At 33.0% G+C, this 25267-nt stretch overlaps 3 protein-coding genes and 2 non-coding genes across 5 annotated transcripts; 2 read left to right on the top strand and 3 right to left on the bottom strand.

Annotated features, from left to right (window-relative positions):
* The first annotated feature begins 227 nt into the window (after positions 1–227).
* On the top strand, positions 228–5043 carry LOC125053041 (chymotrypsin-1-like). Its single transcript, XM_047654216.1, has 6 exons — positions 228–291; positions 2552–2735; positions 2957–3203; positions 3660–3806; positions 4363–4461; positions 4659–5043. Exons 1-6 carry the CDS (start codon positions 252–254, stop codon positions 4752–4754), a joined length of 813 nt encoding a protein of 270 aa, XP_047510172.1. The 5' UTR covers positions 228–251; the 3' UTR covers positions 4755–5043.
* Positions 1933–2016, top strand: Trnal-cag. The gene has a single exon. It is a non-coding gene; the product is annotated as a tRNA-Leu (tRNA).
* On the bottom strand, positions 4870–19619 carry LOC125053039. Its single transcript, XM_047654214.1, has 9 exons — positions 19465–19619; positions 18178–18261; positions 17613–17693; positions 12547–12689; positions 12211–12395; positions 8900–9034; positions 8191–8340; positions 6949–7075; positions 4870–5962 (listed from the first exon to the last, which is right to left on the bottom strand). Exons 1-9 carry the CDS (start codon positions 19525–19527, stop codon positions 5608–5610), a joined length of 1323 nt encoding a protein of 440 aa, XP_047510170.1. The 5' UTR covers positions 19528–19619; the 3' UTR covers positions 4870–5607.
* Positions 12914–13026, bottom strand: LOC125053446. The gene has a single exon (XR_007117583.1). It is a non-coding gene; the product is annotated as a U5 spliceosomal RNA (small nuclear RNA).
* Positions 19620–22384: 2765 nt separating the features above from the next.
* On the bottom strand, positions 22385–24487 carry LOC125053042 (probable 39S ribosomal protein L24, mitochondrial). The gene is made up of 6 exons (XM_047654217.1): positions 24325–24487; positions 24065–24240; positions 23833–23950; positions 23500–23640; positions 23148–23279; positions 22385–22544 (listed from the first exon to the last, which is right to left on the bottom strand). Exons 1-6 carry the CDS (start codon positions 24451–24453, stop codon positions 22446–22448), a joined length of 795 nt encoding a protein of 264 aa, XP_047510173.1. The 5' UTR covers positions 24454–24487; the 3' UTR covers positions 22385–22445.
* Positions 24488–25267: the final 780 nt, after the last annotated feature.

Raw genomic sequence — 25267 nt, 5'->3', positions numbered from 1 at the left:
CGACGCTTCCAGCAGCGTAGGAAAATTCCGCCCATGAAGAAATTTTACCATGACCGGGAATCGAACCATGGCCATCTTACCGTTTATCAAGGTACCATTTCTCTGTTGGTTAATTAATAGGGGTTCTATCTTTCAGTTATTCAGTACAATTAGTTAGAACATAACTTAAACATATTAACATATATTTGAATAATTTTCTACCTTCATATATAAACGTTTATCGCAAATGCAGATTAGTTTTTTGTTGCAATATGAATGTAATAGTGATTTTTTCTGTGATTTGTGCATTTGGTAATATATATTTTTTATTTAAGTTTATTACACTGTTTCTCACTAAAATACTTAAATCTAAAATCGTTCGCAAATGACGCATGGGATCAAAGATTTTGACAATTATTACCCCGCTCTATACTTACTACTTATAACTAACAGGTGCTCACTGTGTACTCGTAGATAGGTACAAATTTAAATTTTAAACAATTTAAAATCAATCCAGAATTTAAAACCGTTTATTCTCACCTTATATTTGACAATCAAAAAAGTTATACTTAATAGTAATTTGACGTCCATAAATATGGAGCAGCTTGTCTGATTAAAAGCAATGTTGAAGTATTTATAGTGAATATAAAATTTGTTACTATGGTCGTTACCATAGTAACAAATTTTATATAGTAACGGCTTTTCTATGTAAAAATAATAGTTACAAAGGAAACATAAACAGTAGGTACTTTAACTTTTCTTAACGAAGAACTTTTATAATTAGACCGTAGTTCTCGGATTAATAAGTAAAGCCCTTACTAGCTAGTACTCTGTAACGTCCAATAGCGTTACCGGCAGCGATTCTGATTTCAATAATGATTGTTTGTACCGAGCAATCCAAATGTTGGGATATCAGCGCTACGGATAATGAGAGAACTATATCGAACTTACATACAATAAATAACGTCGGGTTTAGTATTGTTGTCGCTACACAGTAAGAACGCAGCTACGTCCGAAGTAGTCATGGTAAATGCTACGAGAAGATTTTTGAAGTTATACTTCTTTAGGCGCGTTGTGCAAAATTGATGAGAGTGAATTTGAGCGCGCACCGTTACACAAGATGCTTCGGCATTGGACATAATTTAAAAACAACATTCGAATAATAATAGAATTTATGTTACACTTAATGTAAGAGAATAATAATAAATATTTATTTATTTAATTTTTCAAATGTAAACTGAACTTTATTGACTATAATGACTCCTTTTCCAGTCTTTGATTATTTAATTGTAATTAATTATTTGCATGCAATCAAAAACTATTTTTAATAATGCCAAAGAAGTATAACTTCTTACGCTCGTACATAAGTACACGCAACCTTTTTTTTTGTACAAAGAACATTTGGCCTTAGTTCTTTCTGGGATCAGTGGTAAGTGCAAAAGAATAGTATACAAGAACCGAGTATCTTCCTAATAGAGACTGTAAGTAGTGTCATTCGACACTTTTTATGTTAAATATACTTTTCATTCAATTAGGTTAGTTTTAAATTACTTATTAGTCTTAAGGCTAGTTCATAATGTTAAGATATCATTGTGTCAATTTATAAAAAAGTGCCATATATTATAATAAAATCCTCTGAACTGGTATGGTAAAACAATGGCATAAGAACTAATAGAATCATGTAATGCTTTAAAACAATTAAAGATTACACAAATTACACTTAAGTCAGGGCCTGAAATAATTGAATGGTAGAGAAAGTAAAGAGTACGATTATAAATAAGACTTGAATGGCAGAATAATTAGCTTAAGAAAACAGCGATATGTAACTTTTTATTACGAAATACTTGACGTTAGCTTACTTGCGTTTGTGATAGGATTTTTACGGTAGTTTTAAATTTATACTGTATAGTCCCCTAATTGCTATTTCATACATATTTCAGTCCTTTAAGTCACGTCAGGATGGCCGAGCGGTCTAAGGCGCTGCGTTCAGGTCGCAGTACACTTCTGTGGGCGTGGGTTCGAATCCCACTTCTGACAAAGACTTTTTTGCTTGAAATAAAAACATAGACTAGACTATCTAGCACATTAATCTCTTGATACCGTTGTACCAACTATTGTGGAAAAATCTTCAATCTTTATCACTTCTCAAAAATTATTTTAGTTTCGTTATCTCAGAGTTTTACAATACGTTTGGTAGGCGGCTCTGGGTTTGAATCTCAAAGAAAAAAAGTATTAGGTAATAAATCACAGTTAAAAGTTCTGAATTTTGCGTGGTTTGAGTTGAGAAAGTCCACGGAGACGGAACCATTTTCATATGATCATTCATGAGCATACATATCATGCACACTCAAACCTACATTTTTGTTTAACTGTTCATTTGCTTTCTTCATACTTTTACGTGCTAAGTTTTTGTTATTTAATGTGCCTCGGAAGAGTCTGGTCAACCACAGCTCAGGAATATCCTAGTGAAGATCAGCGTCTATAAAAGAATGCAACAATAATATAAGGTTTAATTATAATAAAAAGTCGACTTTCTACGACTGGATATCAATAACATGACATTTATTTCCAGCATCAGCCGAATTCTTTTCATCAGACAGACGGGATGACTGGGAGAGGATAGTTGGCGGTACAAAAGCGCCAAATGGATCAGTCCCTTACCAGGTGTCTCTCCGTATTTGGGGAGTAAGGCACTTCTGTGGAGCGTCCATCATCACACCCAGAGTTATTTTAACAGCCGCTCATTGTGTAGATAGGTACAAATTAAAATTTTAAACAATCACAAATCAATCCAGAATTTAAACGAATTTATTTTCACCTTAAATTTGCCAATCAAAAAAGTTTCAAAATTAATGTCTAGATTGAGTAAAGTCTTATTTAATTAACTTAATCATTGCCTATCTACATCAGACATTATATTTGTAACGAGATTGTAATATCATATATTAATTACAACAATTTGAATACTTCTTTTTAGGCTAAAACCCCAATATTTCCAAGCAATCGTAGGCACAAACCAGCTTCGATCGGGCGGCGCACCCTACAAAATTCGCAAAGTGGTTCAACACGAGAAATACGACGATGACCTTATCATCAATGATATAGCTATTATTTTCACTGATGAGGCGATGACGTTCAGCAGTACAGTAGATGCTATAGAGTTGAACGATGAACCGGTTGAAAAGGACGAAGAATTGTTGTTAACTGGGTGGGGAACTACATCGGTAAGCATTAAATCATTTTGTTACCGTATTGATGCGGATAGGATAATTGATATTAGACGATTTTGAACTATAAATAAAACAAACTCTATGTATCAGTTGAACGCTATGCAAATGATCTGATGCTGAAAATTTAGTAGCGTTTATAAACGAATTATTGCAAAAAAAAACTGAACGAGCGAGATAAATTTATTATTTTTTTATACGCGAGTAGTCAATATAGTAAGGTAAATTTTGATTAAAACTGATATCCCTTGTGTAAAGCATTACGTTGACCAAGGAAACGTATAAGGCCTACAACGCACTAGCGGCTGGCCGCAATGCGGTGTGCCGCTAACAGCATGCCTAACATTTAAAATTACAGAAACCTTTTACAACACAGATGTATAAAAATTATCTTACTATTGATTAATCATTTTGCAAGCCATATCATCAATTATCAACGCTCCTATGTTGTAGTACCCTGGACATCTGCCAAATGACCTGATGCAGCTGCAGCTAAAAGCAGTTACCTACGAGGACTGCAAGGAAGCCCACCAAACTGTCAACGCAGTCTTCACCACTCAGATATGCGCTCTCACCAAGGCCGGTGAAGGTGCTTGCCACGTAAGATCATTATCAGACATTAAGTAGTACGAGAAAGATCAGATCAGACCGATTATGTTGTATAATAAGATGACAGAATTTATGCACTGGCATAAATTTCTTAAACTTGGCCTTCCAGAAGTAGCTAGCAGCGTGATGCTTGCCTCCACAGCATAGTCGATATCAAATAGCTTGTTGAACAGTGGATATCCGAATTTTTTTTTCTCTTATTGATAAAATCAGTCTAATCATACCGTTTTAACTAAAACACTAATCAGCCTTGCGATTCTGTAACTCACTTTTTAATTATTTATCAGAATGACAAATCATAAAATGACTGCTTCACGACTGATTTGAGAGCGACCGCGGATGCGAAAACCGCTGTGTGAGTTCAAAAAGTGAGTTACTGAATCGCAAGGCTGTATCGATAAGCTAAGGTTATAATTGTTTCAGTAAAGCACCGAAAGTTTATTTAGAAACATTGTGTGCAACATAGAAATGTGTTGGAGTTCTAAGAAGAATAGACAATGCATATATAACATACGAACAAATTCTAACTATAGCAACCTTTTTACAGGGTGATTCCGGAGGTCCTCTGGTAAGAGAAGGAAGGCAAGTCGGCGTTGTGTCATGGGGCGTACCGTGTGCTAGGGGCAAACCTGATGTTTACACTAAGGTAATAGTGATATTAACTTTTATATCCTTCCACACTTCGGTCACGTTGTTAGTAAGTATAAGATTAGCCCATTTTTGGGACATGAAACGCTTTGGAAAACTTATATGTTGAATGTTTCACGAGAAAATTAATCGTATAGGAATTATGAAGTAACAATAAAGTGCGCATGGCCTTAAATTAATAATTTTGCATTGTAGGTGGAATCTTACATGAATTGGATTGAAAAAACTCTTATGGATGACGACGAAGATCACTGGTTGTATGTGCGCAGAAGAATAAATAACAGGCATTAATGAATAATTAACGAACTCTTTCTAAATATAAATATAATAAAAACAACGAATAAAAGTATAAGGCTAGTATAAAAATATATGTAAAACATAACTTGCGTTTAATTAAAAATGCGTATTTAATAAACCCATTTATTTATATTATTTTAATATCACAGAAATCTGGAAAACTTAGTAGAGATAAATTTAACATTCGTTGAAAATAACTCTGTGAACTAGGCTATAATAAGTCTCGTCATAACCATCGTGCCGAAAATTAATTGGAATTTTAAATAAAATAAATAGATTGATATAATTTTTTTTAATATAAATTTAATATTGAAGTATATTAAACTTCTATATATTATACTATTTAAACTAACAAATATTAAGTTTTACCCATAATTTTAAGATACATAGGTACTTTGATCGGTTAATTGAAATATTTCCGGCACTTACGACCTATTTGTCTAGTTTTTTACATCATTATCTATAGAAAGACATTTTTGACATCTCTCATGACAGTAAACCTTTGATACGGGTTTGAAGCTCTTTGAATATTAGTTTAGGACATTAAAAATTAATGCTATCTTTCATTTAAAATAATAATTAATAGAGTTTAATAAAAGCATGTCCAAAAAACTTATAGGAAATTTACACAACAGAAAAACCTGTAGGTAATTTAAAGATTTTGAATATAAATATAATTCAATCCATTTTATAAAATACATAATATCAGTCTCGTATTATTTTATAATATAAATATATATTTCTATTTTAATATACGTTACCCTTGATAAATATTAAAACCCCATTAAATGCCAACCAACGTTCTAATAAACATACAACGTTACTTATTTTAATAAGTAAATATAATTTACATCATCTCCAATATATATATCGATACGATAAATATAGGAACACGCAATCGAATCCAAAGATAATCGAAGAATTCTTGAACATTCTCACTCGAAATGTATGAAGAGAAATCGATAAATTGTTCACTAGATTCGTCAATTGGCTTCGATTCGATGCTGATAATTCCGAAAATTAATACATTATTACATTCATGAATTTCCATATAAACTTGCCTGTTATTTATACCATTTTGTTGGTCGAATTTTATGTTCTTGACATCTGTAGTTTGTAAAATTGGGAACTGCTTGGAGTCCTGACTAAAGTTACTAGATATAGAGATTGTTTTAAAGGTGATATCTGATGAATTTCTGGACCTGCGTAAATAAAAATAACGATATCATATGCCGGTCACTTGCCACCAAGTCTACTTGAGCCGAGTGGTATTGCAAGAGACGATAGCAAAAGACCGGACGGTATGAGTTTATTTCCATGGAAGATGGGCCGGGTACTGGTATGGGATGCAACCTGTTCAGACACGCTGTTGGTTCCCATCTACATGGAACCAACAACAGAGCTGGTGCGGCTTGTCAAGCGGCTAAAAAAGCTAAAGCATGCAAATACAGGGGTCTAGGCTCAGAATATGATTTTGTCCCATTCGGTGTCGAGACCCTTGGTCCGTGGGGTTCTAGCGCTATAAGGCTTTTTAAGGAAATAGCAGCTAGCTGGCAGCTACCTCAGATAAAGATTTAGCCTATCTATTCGAAGGGGGAACGCTGCCAGTATCTTCGGAACCTTGCCTTAAGGGACTCCTTTTAATAATATATTTTAGTCATTATATGTTAAGGTTAGTATTAAATATTTGGTCTTGATCAAAGGCGTGACCACTCTCGTCAGGCAAACTAGCAGGCACTTTAATGGTTAAAGTAGTGGTACGATCTTGTCGTGTATATCACATAACGGTTCTGAAATACCTAGATGGCAGCCGCTGGAACCAAAGTGGTGCGCGGCAATAAACGTCTAAAAAAGTCTGTCTTGAACACCAGGCGTCAAATTTGAACAGGTGGAATTTTCCATTGTGTCTTGACGTCCGATGATGAAATTTAGTCGCAGGTATTGTTCAGAAAAATTCTTCGGAACACTCCGAAAGACAGGCGTTAATAGATGCAGAGAGACCCTACATATCTACGGAAAACTGATGACGCGAAAAAAATATGGAACATATTTTAAGCAGACGTTAGCTTTTAATATTAGTTGTTGTAATTTTAGTTTTGCGTCAAAACTATGGGTGGATTAAAACACGTAACAGAAAGAGCAAGTTAATGAGAGTAAGTGATCACGAAAAGAGGAGAAATATACTTACAGTACAGAGCAAGATTGATCTGGCCCTCCGCAGGCGACTAGGACACAACCCCGAGTGGCCACTGTTTGAGATCCTACGTCCATTGTACCAGTGTGGACTCCTACATTGTATGACACGTCCGAGTTACCTTAAATAATAAAATTAATTAACTAATTTATGTACGATGTACCAACGCTGTACATTTCTGCTCTATGCTCTGTCTTTGACGATTTAATAATAATAAGTATTATTATTCGTATATTAATCGTCAAGGTTACGCCCCGACAGTAGTCACAGGCTCTCTCACACACTCTTCAGTATTCTTTTTCTAGAAGAGCGGGCAAACAGGCAAGAGGCTCACCTGCCGCTAAGTGATATATATGCCCATGGACACGTACACTGCCTGAAGGCCGCAAGTGAGTTACAGGCCTTTTAAGAATCGGAACGCATTGCAGTTTATTTAGCATTTAGTAATTAGTTATAATAAATGCATTGTTTAAAGCATCCCCTAGACCCGAGAACCATAGTGTACCGACAGCTACAATCTATCTGAATCGCGATAAGAAAGTTATTCCTTCAGGGCTTTCGGGTCAGTAAGTCAGTGATTACCAGTCGGGGATCCTCACTTAGGAGGAGGAGTAGAACTTGCCTTTCTCCACATTAGAATCATCATACATTTGTATTAAAAAGAGATGTTTTTCAGTGATATTGCCTATGGCATGCCATAGTTTACTTGTGTCAAGCGTAACTGTTCATGCACAGAGGTTTGAGAACTTGGAGAAACTGATCGTGATTGGTAACACAGACAAAAGATGTCGTAGCCAACCAGATGGACCGATCAAGTGTAAGACTCATCGTCCTCCAAGCACTGTAGTAGTAGAGGAGAAGAGAGGCGCTAGACAGAAACCGGTGGAAACAGATAGTCCACTCCAGATGTTTCCTTGCTGTTCTCGATGCTCAAACATGAGCTACCAAACAAAGAGACCAAAGAGAGGTCATTTGGTAATAATACTATTTTAATAATACCTATTTAATTTGACTACTACAAATGTCAAACGTCAAGTTATGTAAATAAATTTACCTTAAATATTTGAGTATTTTAAATACTAACCAAACCAACCAACCGATTACGTAATACTACTGGTTGTATCAGCAGTGATAGAGAAAAATAGAAAGGAAAAGCCTTTCCGACCCTTTGTTTACGTTTTTTGGCTGAACAAACTTTTAAAAATAATTGTAGTATTTATATATTGAAATGTTTACCTTTTCCCGCAAGTCTTACGTAGAAATGACAACAAACTTCTTCAAAGCATAAGTTTTCCGTGTACCCTTGCATAGCGAGTTCCAAGTCCAGCTTGACGCTGCGAGCCAACTCAGGAAAATCAAATGAACTACTTTGTAATTTTGGCTTATCTGTAATATTGTTTTTGAATAAAAAGTAATTTTCAAAAATTTAATTTGTTCAAACCAAAAACGAGCGAGGCGGTTTACAGAATATCGAAAATCAAATAAAATAAAATATACTGTATAAAATGGCGTATTTTTTTGAAGTGAAAACTTCTTTAGCGGCGTTGTACACTTTTTTTGGAATGGGTAAAAAATGTTAAACTCGCGTCAGGACTCGTGACCTTATCGAAAATTCGTAAGACGGATGGAGATTAGACAGCTGGCGCGGCGTATTTAATGTAATATAAATTGTCATGTTTGTGTACGATAGCGCAATAAATAAATATTGTATTCTACCCCATAAATGATAGTACTTTTATACTGATAATTAAAGCAATTCGTGCAAAATTATTCCCTAACCATTCCAAAATATCAAAAATGCACAACGTTAATATTCAAGTTTTCACTTCTGCCGGCACTCCTGGAGTGCAACCTGTCGTTTTTTTTTCTTTATAAACCTTATTTTAAATCTGTGTAAACTCTTTAACCCTATTTCACCTCATAGATAAAAATTATAAACACTTACTATTTCCATTTTTTTTAATTTCCTTCACAATAATGTTGTCAGACTTCATGGCAACTCCAGTGTTGCCATAAATACCGTTTGTCGAAACCACGTTAATTTTACTAATATATGCCCATGATGATACTAGCTGCGATGCTGAAATGAGATTTGGGTTTTGAGAATTTGATTTTTTTAAATCGGTTAAAAACAACTAAAACTCTATCGTTTTATAGTGTATTGTGTTAGTTTAAGGTGACGCGACAATTATAACAAATTATGAAAAACCTGAATGGAACTGCACTAACGTCGAAACTTTGTGGCTTACTATACCAGAAAATTCACTTGGAGCTAATGGTCGGCGTAATCTTCATATTGGATTGGTCTATATACCTCCCGATTCTAAGCAGCCGCAACGACTTATGACGTTTATTTCCTCATTCAGTCATATAATTGAATCAAACCCAAATGATTACTTCATAATTGTTGGTGACTTTAATCTTCCTATCATTAACTGGTCTCCCACGGGACCTATTATTTTAAAGCAGGGTACGACCCAGTTACAAGAAATCTCCGAAGATTTCATAAAAAAGTTAAATTCTTCTGGCCTAACACAACATAATTTTATTCCCAATATTTGTAACAATGTGTTGGATTTAATATTAAGTAATGTCTCTCTAGATAATACCAGAGCTGACATAGCATTGGTTAAGCCCGATATGCATCACCCCTGTTTAAGTATTGATGCAACTGACTTACTTCTGCGCAAAATGTCTCCAAAAGTTGGTCAAAAGTATAATTTCTATCGCGGTAATTACGAAGCTATTAATCAGGAACTAAGCGAGGTCAACTGGACACAGCATCTTAATGGAGACACTATAGATGAAGTTACAACAAAATTTTATGATATTGTGAATAGAACTATTATAAACAATGTCCCAATAAGCCGTAATAAATGCAATAATAAGTACCCCGTGTGGTACACTAAGTCTCTGATACACGTCATAAAAGAAAAACTAAAAGCTCATAGGCGTTGGAAAATGTACAAGAACCCGCGAGACTATGACGAGTTCTCGTTGTTACGTAGTAGGCAAAAGCGTATATCCAAAAAGTGCATGCTATCTTATGAACAGCATGTACAAGATAACATGGCTAAGAATCCTAAGGCGTTGTGGTCATACTTAAGAAACAAGAGGCAATGTAAATCTGGGTACCCTATTATGCTAGTTCTTGGAGATGAGTCATATAAATCGGAGCCTGAGATTTGTGAGGGTTTTAATAAATTCTTCAACAGCGTCTTCCACTCTCCTGACGATACTTATGACCTACCTGAACTACCTGAGTCAGATATCATATATAATAACATTCACATAACGGAACACGACGTCTTTAAAGCTATAAAAAATTTAAATATAAACAAGGGTCCAGGTAGTGACGGAATACCAGCAGTTTTCCTACAAAGATGTAGTAAGGAACTTGCAGCACCACTATCACATATATATAATCTGTCCCTTAACACATTCTGTGCATTCCCTTTAAAATGGAAAGAAGCACATGTAGTTCCTATTCATAAAAAAGGCTCCAAAAACAGAATTGATCATTATCGACCTATCTCAATCCTTAATTCTTTTAGCAAACTGTTCGAAAAACTAGTACATAATGTTATAAGTCCATTAATCACTAAACAACTACCGGAGCAACAACACGGCTTTACTAAAAATCGCTCAACAGTTTCTAATTTGACTATTTTTACTGACTATATACTGAGAGGTATGGATGAGGGTGACCAAATTGACGCTATCTACACGGATATAGAAAAAGCTTTTGATCGCGTTGATCATATTATCCTGTTACATAAGCTTTTCTCTCTTGGAATACGTGGTGACCTTTACAGATGGATAAAGTCATACATAACTAACAGACGGCAAGCAACAGTAATATGCGGGTACAAAAGCATGTTCACTAACATTACATCAGGAGTACCCCAAGGTTCAATACTTGGCCCATTATTATTTAATGCTTATTTGTACGATATAAAATATTGTTTTTACTTTTCTAAACATCTTATGTTCGCGGATGACCAAAAAATTTTCTTAAGAATAAAATCAATAGATAACTGTAATCAAATTCAACAAGATCTTAATAGGTTAGAAATATACTATAAACAAAATAAACTTTCAATAAATATAAACAAATGTAATAAGATAACTTTTTCGCGTAAAAACAAAAAAATTCAATACACTTACAAAATCGATAACACCCCAATAAAACAAGTAAAATTAGTAAAAGACCTGGGAATACTATTAGATGAAAAAATGGGCCTATCACAACATATCGATGACATAACAGGCAAAGCGTATATGCAACTAGGATTTGTCAAGCGGTCATGCAAGACATTTAATAACATACATTGCATTAAAAGCTTATATTTTGCTTATGTTAGAAGCGTGCTGGAGTATGCGAGTGTTATGTGGTCTCCATATTATACTAAGTATAAAAAAGCAATAGAAAATATACAAAAAAAGTTTGTAAAATTCCTTAGTTTTAAAAAATACCAATGCTTCGATTCTTGCAATTATTTTAATTTAGACTCATTAGAAAGTCGGCGAAGTCAGCAAGACCTGCTTTTTTTACATGGTATTCTTAATGGGCGGATCGATAGCCCCTATTTGCTGTCGTTAATTTCTTTTAAAATTCCTTCTCAATATGCGACAAGACACTCAAAATTGTTCCATGTGCCTCGTACGAACTCGAATTACCTGCATAATTCACCAATGTTTCGGGTTTTATCTAACTATAACACTAATTATGAGGAATTTGATATTTTCCACCTCACCAAGGAACATGTGAGAAAATATTTGAAGGGGCGGGAAGACTCGAATTTTGTTTAGGTTGTATTTGGTATTATTTTTTGTTTTAAATATTAAATTTCAGTTCTCTGTATATATTTTTTCTATTGATGCGCTTATTTGTTTCATTTTTCTTATATAATATTGTATATCTATGTAATCTGTTTTGGCTTTTTGTACTGTATAAGTGTTTGTTTTGTAATATTATGTATGTTAGCTGTAAGATTACTTATAATTAAATAAATAAATAAAATAAATATTATTTTAGTGGTAAAATCTAATGTATGCAAATAATAAATGCCCTACCTAATCAATTAAGATATAAATGTAATTTTGATAAAGGAAAAAAACTCCAATTTCATATTGGAATACTCCATAAACAATATATATATCGATGACAATCTCTTAATCTAAAAAAATAATATATGTATTTGGAAATTCACTTCAAACATCACCCATCTTAAATAATCATCTTAAAACCCATACCATGCAATTTCCCACTACTGCGAGGCCGTGAACCCAGTATTATATAATTACTAAGATTTATATCTTGAGCATTTAATATATCCTCTTCCATCAATACTCCAAATTTGACGCCAAAATCAGTAGAAAACAATTCACTTTTTGAATATGTTGAATTGCAATTAGCTTTGTTCAATGGCTTCCTGGAACTGCAAATAAATCAATTAAATAATATATTAATCGATAGTGATTTATCATAAAACTTTCAATCAGCTTTATCCACTTTAATCAGTTTATATAGGAAAAAGTATAATATTATTAATTAATTAAGTAAGAGATAACAGACAAACAAAAACTTACACAGAAATTATATCCCCATTTCTATTGAATATTAAATTACTTCTGACAATATCTTCATGTTTATTACAAGTTATTTTTTCATATACATGGACTCCAACGTAGATCGCGGTTTCCTTCGCAGCTGTTGAAACCGTCTTCACTATCTGAAAAAAAGTGACTTATAGAATCAATAAAATGTAAATAAAAACTGTTTTCTTTACAATTACTACTATCAAATATTTATAAGCTGGAATAAAAATTTATATGCCAAATTCCCTAATAGACGTTTCAAATATATTAAAATCATTAATTTATACATATTTGATATTACATAATTGATAATACATAATATTTTTCATATTTTTAATTATTGATCATATAAATTAATAAACCCTGTAAAGGGTATCAAAAATTGAGTTAGACTCATTTGAGTGTTCCCCTCCACGGAAATCTTTAGTAAAAGGCGAAAGATTTATACGTTTTGAAGGGAAACCAGAGTAACGAATAAAAGTCTAGGAAACCTTATGTATGAATTAGCTGTCAACTTAATACCGCGTTTTAAATATACAACAGCGCCATCTATTGATAGAGTCGAATATGTAACTCACACACTTGCTTCTCATTGCCTCATTAGTCTCTCTTTAAGGTCTCCAGTTCGATCCTGGTCGGGTCAGTTCTTTTTTTTTTGAAAATTTTTAGGCGTAGACCTAACTATGCAATGGTGCTTGAACAGGAATCTGACATGCCGTCAGATGTCTCATCGTAGTATGAGAATAATGTAACGAATGGGCTTTGGAAAACATTATCTCTAGAAATTATTTATTTTATTTTATTATATCCATCCTCAAATATCGATTATGGATCGAATAATAATAGATACCTAATATGCAAAGCCTGAATGGATCTAAGATCATCTTTTTCAGACCCAGGCGCATCACAAAGTCCTTCATCAGTTATATACGAAGACAGCCTATGGAACACCCATCGTTCCACTATCAACATCCGCGACCGAGCGCGATTATCATGCGGAGCCTCCGCATGATAATCGCGCCCGGTCGCCCTCGGCCCCAGATCCGCCCTTTCGTCCCCCGGACGCCCCGCCTGCTCAGCTGCTTCGTGCCCCAAAAGGACCACCATTCAGCTCCAGCCGTGACATTTTGTGACGACTGACGCTAACACCCCTAGCCCCTCGGATCTATGTGTTCTCGTGTGTGGAGGGAACCTTTGTGTATCGATCAGCTCTAATTTTGACTTAAATAGCCTTAACACTACAGACAGGGTGAGTTCGTTTGACGATATCAATGAGAGGACTAGGAAACTTAATGCCATGAAACGTTTGTATTTAGTATTGTCTTTGATTAACATAACCCTTACACATTTAAAGAAAAACGCTTTTTACCGGATTAAAGTTATGTATTATTATAAATTTACAACTATTTGACATAATTTTAAATTTATCCGACGTTTCGCGTGCTTTACAGCGTGCGTGGTCACGGTGACGTTTGTATTGTTTGGATGATTTTAATTTGTAATTGAAATATTTTGATGTGAAACATCTATAGCCGCACGTAAAACCGATTTCTGGCGTGGCGACGCATGCGGCATGCCGTGTCGACGCGACGCCACGCTATATGATGGTATATATATTATACAGTCTATATGCAGTAGTGTGTATTGTGTGCGTATTTCGAAGTCACTGATTAAACGAATGAAGTAGTCACGATTTGAAATGAATTCGTAAATTTTTGTATTTAATGAAAATAAATGTTTATTCAATAAATAGTCATCGTTATCTGGATAAAAAATCGTAATATTTTATTTTATCATTATGACATATTTAGTTCCTATCACAATCTGTTCTTTTCTGCATATTACTTTTACAAAATAATGTCGATGTTTCACATCTGCCAGGCGTCCCGTGACGGCTCACATTTTTTTTTATTTATTATATTATTTATTTACAATCAAGTAAAAGTACAGTATTTACAATTTTCTTAACCTACAAAATAATAATAAAAATAATTGAAATAATTTAATTTGTAAATCACAGTTTAACTGATCTATTTCTCAAATAGTGACCATAATACATAAGTGCGAAAGTACAGTCATTTTGAAGACCTGTCAAAATTTTCACGGTTTTTGGACTATGGATACTAGAATCTGCAGTGAGCAGTGTTGGCCTAGTGGATTCAGCGTGCGACTCTCATACCTGAGGTCGTAGGTTCGATCCCCGGCTGTGCACCAATGGAATTTCTTTCTATGTGCGCATTTAACATTTGCTCGAACGGTGAAGGAAAACATTGTGACGAAACCGACATGTCTTATACCCAAAAAGTCGACGGCGTGTGTCAGGCATTGGAGGCTGATTAACTACTTGCCTATTAGATTTAAAAATGATCATAAAACAGATTCAGAAATCTGAGGCCAAGACCTAAAGATTTTTATTTAGTTTTGATAGTACAGTTTGATTTTATGTTACAAAGCATTGGGATTTTCAAGGCTGTTTTTGTGTAGGAAGTATATAATTCTGTAAGTAAATAAATGTAGTAACCAAACAGTATATACAATATTTAAAAACTGTGCTCAATATCTATGAAATGTGATTATATAATAAATTACCTATTTACAAATTCAGTTTTAATTTTAGTAAAGTATACTTGGTAATATGTAATGTATCTAATATGTGTTCCTATAATCAATGAATGTACTTATTAACAATAAAGCCATTAAAAAAGTATATATGTGGTTAAATTTTAAATCGTATCATTTGACATTTACTATAATATATTCTTAATACGTTGCTATGGCAACCGTGTATGTAGGTATAAGTGACGATTATAGGAACAAGAAATAAATGTTTGATGTTTGTGATTTCAGGACTATGACCTTAGCCTAGTCAGTCTGTCCGTCCGTCAGACGCGGACCTAACTAATTAAATGTTATACATTATACAAATTATACAGTATAATTATTATAGATATAAGGCGTAAATTGGATAATCATTTTGATGGTAATGTACCTGTTTTGAATTTCTTGCTTGACTAAATACTGACTAATTTCGGTATATTCAAAAAATTTAATTATATAAAATGCCAATTTTGCAGTAGGTACCTATCATATGAAGTGTTTTTGCTCAGAAGCTATAATTTAATTTTGTGCGTTGAATATTAATAGTTTTATTATGATTCTACTATTAAAATTATAACGCAAACAAATGTTTAGTAATAATTTTTTTTGTTGCCGAAAACTTTGAAAAATTTCCACAATATGTAATCCAATTCCATGTGTTAGATTAACTACATTTGACTGTATTCGATTTATAAATAAAATTAAGTGAAATGTCTACAACTGAATGTTTAAAATGTATGTTGTTTGTTATAATAAATGAATAAAACATATAGTTTTTATTATATCCAACCTATAATGTTAATAACCTCCTTGTGCATATATAAAATAGTTTTAAAGAACAATAATAATCAGTAGTGACGTAATCGTATGAGAGTGAGATAGAGCGAACGTCGCATAACGCACAGTGTCATGGAGCGAGAGGTGGAAGAAAGCTATAGTGAGAAAGATTGACAGAGAGAGAGTAAGGGAGATCGAGAAATATACACGCTATTGGTTGATGTATTCGTTGAGTAGTTACATATAAGAACTTTAGATGGCAATTCTGTCGCAACGTCTTGTGCAGTAAACGCAAATTAATTTTGTTTATATATTATCATTAGCACGTATAGTGTGTAAACAGTGTGAATATAGATATACAAATACATGGAGTGATCATATACTAGTACATAATCATCTATTTATTGAGTTCCGCCGGTTATAGTTGGAACTTTCAACATAATATTGTCATCCATCAAGGTATAAGTAATTAAGCATAATATATTACCTACATACATATTATATATAATTGATAATACATTACATACTACGCTGAAGGCTCCTCAAAAATAGTATGTACTATGTATTTTCAATGGCGCCAAACCATAATATCCACCCCGCATGCGCTAAAGAAGGCGCTGCCACAGATTGTGCATAGATTAAAATTACATATACGTCTAATAGGTAGACTTGTCAATAATAATTAACATTAGGCATTTCACTCCTTGGCATTTGCGCTACAGAAATGACAATAAATATAATAATTTTTATTTTATTTTGATAGTAATCTATATTTTTTTTGTATTTTGATAGTAATTATCATTAGAATTGTAAGTACGTTAAGAGAATTTAATATTTTCATTACATTGAGACAAATTTATTAAAAAGAAAAGCGTATCTAATTTACTGCAAGAATGTAATAGTTTGTTATTAAATAGCTATTCAATATTCCTAAACAAGGAATCTATCTAGAGTTCAGATCTTATAATAATATTATTGTAAGATCAGCCGATATATTTAATTAGCCGTTAGGTAAGACTATATTATTCATTCAACTGAAGATAAAAAATGGTGCGTGTACTTATCGCGCGTAAGAAGTTATACTTCTTTGGCATTATTAAAAATAGTTTATGATTGCATGCAAATAATTATTTACAATTAAATAATCAAAGACTGAAAAAGGAGTCATTATAGTCAATAAAGTTCAGTTTTTCATTTGAAAAATTAAATAAATAAATATTTATTATTATTCTCTTCCATTAAGTGTAACATAAATTCTATATTTATTCGAATGTTGTTTTAAAAATATGTCCAATGCCGTAGCGTGTTCCGTGGCACCTTCATTCTGTTAATTTTGTGTCACGGTGCGCGCATCGTAAAATTTCACTCTCATCAATTTTTCATAACGTTTAACTTCAAAAATTATGACCTTGGTTTAAGTATTATGTATATCTATATCATGAAAAACTTTTTAAGGAAAGGTCTAAATTTTCGAGTTTACAACGCATGCCATTATGATTTTAATTAAATTCTGGACTAGGTTTTTGTATCGTTCTCTATCGAATATTTCGGATGCGTCATCTGTCATTCGCTTTTTACGAAACACTGAAAACTTGACGTTGACGGTTTGCTCAAATTTAATCCGTTAATCGGATTAAATTTGAGTTAATAGTAAGTTTATACATTTATATTTAATACATTACCTCATCATAATTATTATCGCAACGGCCACATGATTCTAAGTTCTTATCATTCACAGTTTCTAACAGAAGTATATCCGCATTCTGAAATGTAAAGATTCTTTATATACATGTTTATAATTTGCAATAAATTTCTAAACTATAATCTTTCAAAAAACGAAATCAGTTTCGTAACAAATGAAGTAAATTGTCTCTTTCCCATCAATTCCAAATAGAGCAGTGCTAAAAAGAGACAACAGTAAGTTGTGTTTAAGTGTTTATTTCTTAATAAATATTAATCTCGATTAAGTACAACATAACTTCATCTGAGAAGTTTAGGAAAATACAAAGTCGCGAGCATATCGTGTTGTTAATGCCTGCAAAAGTGAAGGAAAACATCTGTTATAGAAGAAACAGGCATATATACTTTTTTGGGTATATAGACCCAAAAACGGCGTGTGTCACGTTGATCACCTACTCTACTTACATATTAAGAAAAATGATCACGAAACAGATACAGAAATCTGAGGCCGAGCCAACGTAGAAGGTTGTAGCAGTTTTTTTAAGTTTCTTTATATTTTTAAGTTACCAATTTGGCCGCTTCATGTATAAGAGATGCATAGTTTTTAGTGTGTGGTTTTCCGTTGCCTATTATTGCTGCTCTGTAGACATCCTAAAACAAAATTACTATTACTTAAAAAAAACTTCCAGAATGTAGTTGCAATCTACATACTAATTTTATATTGATTACTTCCGCCCGCGGTTTCGCTCAACTCAACTTCATATATAGGGTCCTTATGCTTAATATATTAGGATTTAATTGAGGGTAGATACCTATAGTCTATGCACGTATAGCAAAAGAAACCATGAACCCTTCTTTTATTTCCAAATCAATTTTCATACCACAAATTGGAGGGTTTTATCGTCAGAAACAAACTTGTTATCAAATATAAACAATATATGCAGCTGAATTGGTACATCACTTATCTCACGCGTGATTTCTCTTTCCGATATAAGTAGGAAAAATACTACATTATCTATCCGACCCTTCGTTTTTAAAAGGGACCATCGCGAGCGCAGCGTCACGTACTCACATGCATTCATATTATGAGTAGCTATTGTACAAAGTGACAATTTATACCTACAAATCTTTGAGGAACAATGTTTTTGTTTAATATGAGAAAGAGTCTTATTTTAGTAAATGTCGGATGTAAGTATTTCAGTAAAACATTCCGAATTTCAGTAAACTTCTTGCGAAAAACAAAAATAAATATTTCTTAAATCTGTATCATCTGTTACATGTACGAACCTACATTTTTAATAGTTTAATTTCGAGTACTCGTGCGGTACTGATATTTTACGACTTACATTGTGCCGAACACCTTTATTTTACGGAATTAATTTTTGTTTTATAGTTCTTATATAGTTAATCAATTTTTATGGGCAAAGTAATTACCTTGTGTATAAAATTTCATTTTGAAATTGTTTTTTTTTTGTTCTCACTGACGCAAGTAGTCAGGCAATTAACTTGAATAATGTATTTATATTTCTAAAACTTCTTTTATTTTTTGTTTAAATTATTTTAATTGTGGTTAGTTGTTGTACCTAAGGGCAAGATTCAGAAACAATACTTAGTGTTAAGTCTTGACTCCCGTACGACAAAAAGTATTTTCACCCTAATTGTATTTGATTAATATTCTAAATTATTACAATTCTATTATACATATCTGTGCATAAAGGTTCTTGCTTACCTTTGTATCCATTTGAAGTTATAACTAACTTCAAATGGATACAATTTTTAAAACTTTAATTATTGATAATCAAACGTTAAAAATATTAGACTACTCTTATCTTCTAATAAAAATAATTGTCTTACCTGGCACATTACCATCTGACCACAGACAAATAATAATATAATATTTAATAAAATGGAGCTCATTTTAACACGTCCACCCCGCACTGCTACAAAACACAAATACGAATCGTCAATCGGCTCATGCGTGCGCGGTGCTTAATCCTGACTATTAACTATTTAGGCACTAGTTATATCCATGAATAAGCTTAGAGGATAATTTCTTTAAGAATGGCCGTCATAAGACTAATTTTTTTTATAAAATAATACTTACTTTATTTAAATGCTGGCTGTATGTGATTTCGTATATACAGCACCTCATTTCCACCTTATTATTTCTGGGTAACTATGTAAATGCATTGTGGATTTCAGTAATAGACTTAAAAGTTTATAGTACGGATTAGGTACTTATGAATAATTTTGGTAACATTGGTGACATTGACGATAGTATAACTGCGATACATTGCAAAATTCTACTATGAAATGGCGGGAAATCTAACTGCAACAATTGACGTTTATTAATAATTTACTGGTAAGGTTGTAACGGTAATTTTATACTAACACGAAGTATCAGAAGATATGAATAACAGTCTTCGTCAAATCCATGAAATATTCTGGCCCGAGAGAATCTCTTATCATCAGCTGCTGATTAGAGATTCTCTCGGGCCAGTGCTGATGATGGGAGCTATGCAATTAGGTGCCAATTTACAGGACTATAAATCGCCGAAAGTGGAAGTGGATGGGCCATACACTCCGGATCAAACTCACATTGCCAAGCCAGGCAAAAGGAAACGTACGACGGTAGCCTAAAACAGACCTGGCAACGAAGCATCATAGCAGAGGCGATGGAAGCTGGAATTAAGATTTGCCCACGACCGATCAGGCTGGTTTTCTACACTGGATGCCTTCTGCCCTATCTGGATGACATAGGACCTTAAGTCGTGAACAGTTATTATACCATATTATCAATAAACAAATGGTACATATATATTAATCCAACCGTGTCTATCATATCGAATTATATTACTTAGATTATGTCATGAATTATCAGCGTGTTTATACTTATAGTTTCCGTATGATGACCGATAGAGGTAGGTCATAATTGTTTTTACGTAAATTAAAATAATTTAATTTAATAATTTTACATCAACAGTAGGAAATAGTACGAAAGGCGAATGCATAGTTTATATTAATTTATGTACTGTTCTTGCTTCCTAGTTTCAAAATTCAAGACTTTATCGCCATATATACAATATAGAAATATAAGAAATTATATGATACTTATTATTTATTTTTACTACAGCAATAAAATTTTAGAGCCATAAATTTTGTTGTGTATTTTGACGGGCAAAAGTAATTTTGCGATATATTTGGGGCCATTTTACGAAAGGTGTAATCCACTATGAGTAGTGCAGTGTTGCCTCGCGGCTTAAGTGGGCGACTGAGGTGTCATTCCAGAGGTCGTACGTTCGAACCATGGCTGTACACCAAATGTGAATTTTCTTTCTATGTGCAACCTACGGTGAAGGCGAGGAAACCGGCATCCAAAAACAAAACCTACCACCTACTGAGGCAAAGATCCATTTATGGTTGTAGCGCTACTAGATTATTATTATTATTGTGTAATAGACTCGTCAGTCGAACTTTGTAAAGAGCTAACTTAACTGCGATTATTATATGGATAGAGGGCCACGCTTGTCGCAAGCTATCTATGGTGTCCTTTTTGCACACCTACAAAAATATAACAATATAATACTTAAATTATTAGGCTCATAAATTAAAATTGGAAGCGATCATACGATCGATAAAATAAGATAAGATAAAACAAACTTGCCGTTTAAGACGGAAATTATATCAACTTGTTGATAATTGGTTTCCTATTTATATTAAACTACTCGATTACGGCGAGTTCTTGTGCGTGCAACTTATTTTCATCTCTGTTTTGAAATCATAATTCTAATAATACTACAAACAAACAAACGCGATTTATTTTAAATTTAAGCATAAATAGTAAAATTGTGTCAACGAAACACTAATTGCAACACCAATTTCCCTCTCTTTTCCGTGACCTAATCCCGATAACGAAGGTGCGCTGAAGGTTCCAATTAAAGATGTGTTTTTCCATAAAGCTGCACTAAATAGGACCTCGTTTTGTGACGAATTATTTGATTTTGCGTTATACTATAAACATACGTTTTTAACTACAGAATCTGAATCCCTTTAAACACGCACAGTATACGTAACTAGTTGTCATTTCATTGCTTTTTGCAAAATAGTTTGCCTGAATCAAAAATATTTTCCCATTCTGATATCTTGACGTGAATGATCGCAATTATCTAAACAAAAACATGATAAAATAGCAAAATATTATGGTCTGCCTGTAAACACTACACTAATAATATTATTAAGTAGCAAAATTATTATCTCGTATATTAAATGATTTGTCGTAGCTTAGTTTAGCTTTAATATTATCAAACTGTTGATCAATGGGCCGGGTAAGCCCGTGGTTTACCCTGAGTGAAGGAATGCCAAATGGATTTAAATATCTTGGAGCTCAACACTATGGCAGTACTGTGGAGGTGGCGGCATATTTTAAGCCCAAAAACGTGTCAGGGACATAAGGCTGTTTACTATACATGGCAATAAAAAGAAAAAATATATCAAAGAATCGCAATGAATCTGAGATTAAGAACCATAAAGGGTATATTATTAAACATACATTTTATGTATATGTTAGGTTTAAAATGCACTATGTAAATCAACTGAATCCCTCAGAATCATTTCGTTAAGTATTTCAAATGAAACAAAAATAAGGCAATGTAAAGAAAAATCACATGCATAAATAATCATAGTTGACAAGAGGTTCTATATAATCGTTTTGGTGATTTATTAATTAAACGTATTTATTTAAATAATTATTTAAAAACTGAAATAAATAACACCATTAATGAAGTAACTATGTATTTATATTCACATACAATATAACTAAAAATATTCTACTTTATTTAATACCAATAAGATTTCGCGGGAACCCGATCCTCCTTAATACCCATACTTTCCATTACGTCCATTTCAAATGTTTGAAGTTTTGGTGAAAATGTAATCTAGAACAATTAATTAAAATTATTAAGTTTGCTTTTATTTTTTTAGCAATCATTGTTTAATTTTTTGGGTTACAAAAAATCTCATCTCATCATTAAAATATGTTAATACATAAGTGATGCATATTTAATGCTATTCACAATAAATATTGTACGATAATTTCACTATGATGACCTGGAAAAAAATGACAATCCTATTGAAAACTCTACAATATGTGTTTTAGCTATGATATTGCCGGAAAAAGTCAATTGTATAACATTACATATATGTATTTACATAATTGAGCAGTGTTGGCCTAGTGGCTTCAACGTGCGACTCTCAGCACTGAGGTCTTAGGTTCGATTACCGGCTGTGCACCAATGGACTTTCTTTCTATGTGCGCATTTAACATTCGCTCGAACGGAGAAGGAAAGTATCGTGAGACATGTATCTAAGACCCAAAAAGTCGACGGCGTGTGCCAGGCACTGGAGGCTGATCACCTACTTGCCCATTACATTGAAAAAAGATCATGTAACAGATTCAGAAATCTGAGGCACAGACCTAAAAGAGGTTGTAGCACCACTGATTTTTTTTTATTTATATAATTATTCTAGTACATATATACCTTAGCAGCATCATCAGCAACGGTGTCTTTATCGGGGTTCTCTATGTAGAGCATCTTGCTTTTGTAATCTATGGTTTCCTCGGCTGACTTTGGTATTGGTATAATTCTACTACTTGATTTTGACACACGGACCTATAATAAAACATAAATTTTTAACTTTGTCTAACCATTTAAAAACTTAACACTTAAGAGTGATCTAGATTATGCTATTAGATTGTAGGTACTGAACATAAGTTCTTTTTGCTAAGTCAATGTTTTTAACAGTAATTTCATCATGCAACATATGTAGTTTATAACAGAAAACAATGTGTTAAAGTAATTATAAACTATTTAGTGCTTTACAAGTACAAACCTTTTCTCCATCTTCAGTGTATCTCCATTCAATTTCTGTCGCTTTCAGGCTCTCAGGATCAACCAGTTTGACATCAGTAGTGACTAAAAGTGGTGCCTCTGATTGTACCACTATACCTGGAAAGTCTTTGTCTTTTCCCACCTAAAATATATAATTATTTACAAATTACATCAACAGCTCTTTGAAACCTGAAATACGGTAACCATATAATGGCTTCAAATTAGGCAATCAATCTTCTACTGGCTACTTAAACGCACCACTGTGTAACTATGTGAACATTAAATAGGATCTAGAATATTTTCTATAAATTATGAATATTTTTTCTCAACTTACAACTCTTAGGTTTGTATTAAGCCCTTCAACAATAACCCAATTTCTTTCTTGTATTACTTGCATGACAATTCCTTGCTTTCCTTTATCCCTGCCAACCATAATCTCAACTCGATCACCCCTGAAATTGTATAATAAATGTTACAATAATGCACCAATTTTTACATTATATAACTTATAACTTTTTACTATTTGCTTATTAAGGTAATGTCTTTAAAGATTTTTGTATACGCACTTGAAAAAGCTCCACTCCCCAATTGGCTCTATAAAAACTTTTTTTCTTCTAGTGCCGCGTTCATTTTGTCGCGCGAATTGTACTGTCCACGGTCGATATGTGGTAAAACGGTAGCTTTTACGTGCTACTTGTGCATCGGTGTATTGGGGATGGCCTTTAGGAGTTTTCCAGTAAACCTAAAACCATTTTGTAATTTCACATTAGAGGTTATTTAATGATATTCTAAACAATTATGTATTTATGGAGAATCATATATTTACTTGTTCATAACTTCTTTTAACGTAGGATTCTGGAAGATTCGAATATTTAAGAGTTAAATCTCCAACTTTTTTTGATAAGAAATTAAAAATTCGCATTTTGTTGATTATTGACCATGAACGATAATTCATAATACGAAAATAAACTCCACAGAGACAAAAAGACTAGGCACAAGACTAGAGACTCATACAGACTTAAGCAAGTTAAGGATCACCGAAACAATCATAGCTGCGGTTGACTTTACGTGGTTGATGGATTTCAATTTTAAATGATTAATAACGGGCGATTTAAGTTTTATTAATTGTTTTTTTTCTTTTCGGAAACCATTTAGGTAGCAATATACATATCGATCGTACAATATTATGACAGTAAGCGCAGCACAGGATATACGAAGATACAGGTGATGGAGGCAAGTGAACGGTTCCAGTAAGTTTTAATGCATAGTTTCTGAAAATATAACACTCTAAAATATATTTGAAGTCATCGACTTTAGACAGTTAAATTAACTTCAGTGATTGGCCAAACCCAATAAACTAAGGTTGACATAGAATAAACCAATTAACTATTCAGTTGTAAACTTTCAATTAATAACATGAAACCTGTGAACCAACGGTGAAATTAAAAACCTACCAAGTTAACAGTCAACGCAAATACAGAAATGGAGTATCTTACTTTTTTGGTATTGTGAATTAGTTGATTTTTTTAAATACTAATCTTTAACAAGTTTTGACTCTTTTTTAGGATATATTGTATAAGAATAAATACAGCGAGTGTATTATATTGACGATTTACTGTGCTAATACGAAACACAACCACTTCGTTTGGCTCAAACGTAAAAAAAAAAGGACCTAACTGAAAAACGATTTGGAATTAAGTATAATAAACAATTTTGATGAAACTTGGACTATACTCTAAGTTGGATGGTTTGGAATTTGAAAAATTCAT

This window comes from Pieris napi, chromosome 10, assembly GCF_905475465.1.
Source record: "Pieris napi chromosome 10, ilPieNapi1.2, whole genome shotgun sequence".
Taxonomy (NCBI): Eukaryota; Metazoa; Arthropoda; class Insecta; order Lepidoptera; family Pieridae; genus Pieris; species Pieris napi.
Note: the sequence above shows the minus strand (reverse complement) of the source record. Positions and strands in the feature narration are given on the sequence as shown.

Bases quoted from the DNA above. Each gene is read 5' to 3' on its own strand.
- LOC125053042 (XM_047654217.1), bottom strand. From the start codon at position 24,453: ATGAATTATCGTTCATGGTCAATAATCAACAAAATGCGAATTTTTAAT. The intron at 23,641-23,832 runs GTAAGTTGAGAA...TATATATTTTAG, and splicing joins TTAATACAAACCTAAGAGTT to GTGGGAAAAGACAAAGACTT. The intron at 22,545-23,147 runs GTATATATGTAC...TAATTGTTCTAG, and splicing joins TTGCTGATGATGCTGCTAAG to ATTACATTTTCACCAAAACT.
- LOC125053041 (XM_047654216.1), top strand. From the start codon at position 252: ATGAATGTAATAGTGATTTTTTCTGTGATTTGTGCATTTG. The intron at 292-2,551 runs GTAATATATATT...ATTTATTTCCAG, and splicing joins TTCTGTGATTTGTGCATTTG to CATCAGCCGAATTCTTTTCA. The intron at 4,462-4,658 runs GTAATAGTGATA...TTTGCATTGTAG, and splicing joins AACCTGATGTTTACACTAAG to GTGGAATCTTACATGAATTG.
- LOC125053039 (XM_047654214.1), bottom strand. From the start codon at position 19,527: ATGAGCTCCATTTTATTAAATATTATATTATTATTTGTCTGTGGTCAG. The intron at 18,262-19,464 runs GTAAGACAATTA...ATTTTGTTTTAG, and splicing joins GTCAGATGGTAATGTGCCAG to GATGTCTACAGAGCAGCAAT. The intron at 17,694-18,177 runs GTAACTTAAAAA...TTTACATTTCAG, and splicing joins TACATGAAGCGGCCAAATTG to AATGCGGATATACTTCTGTT.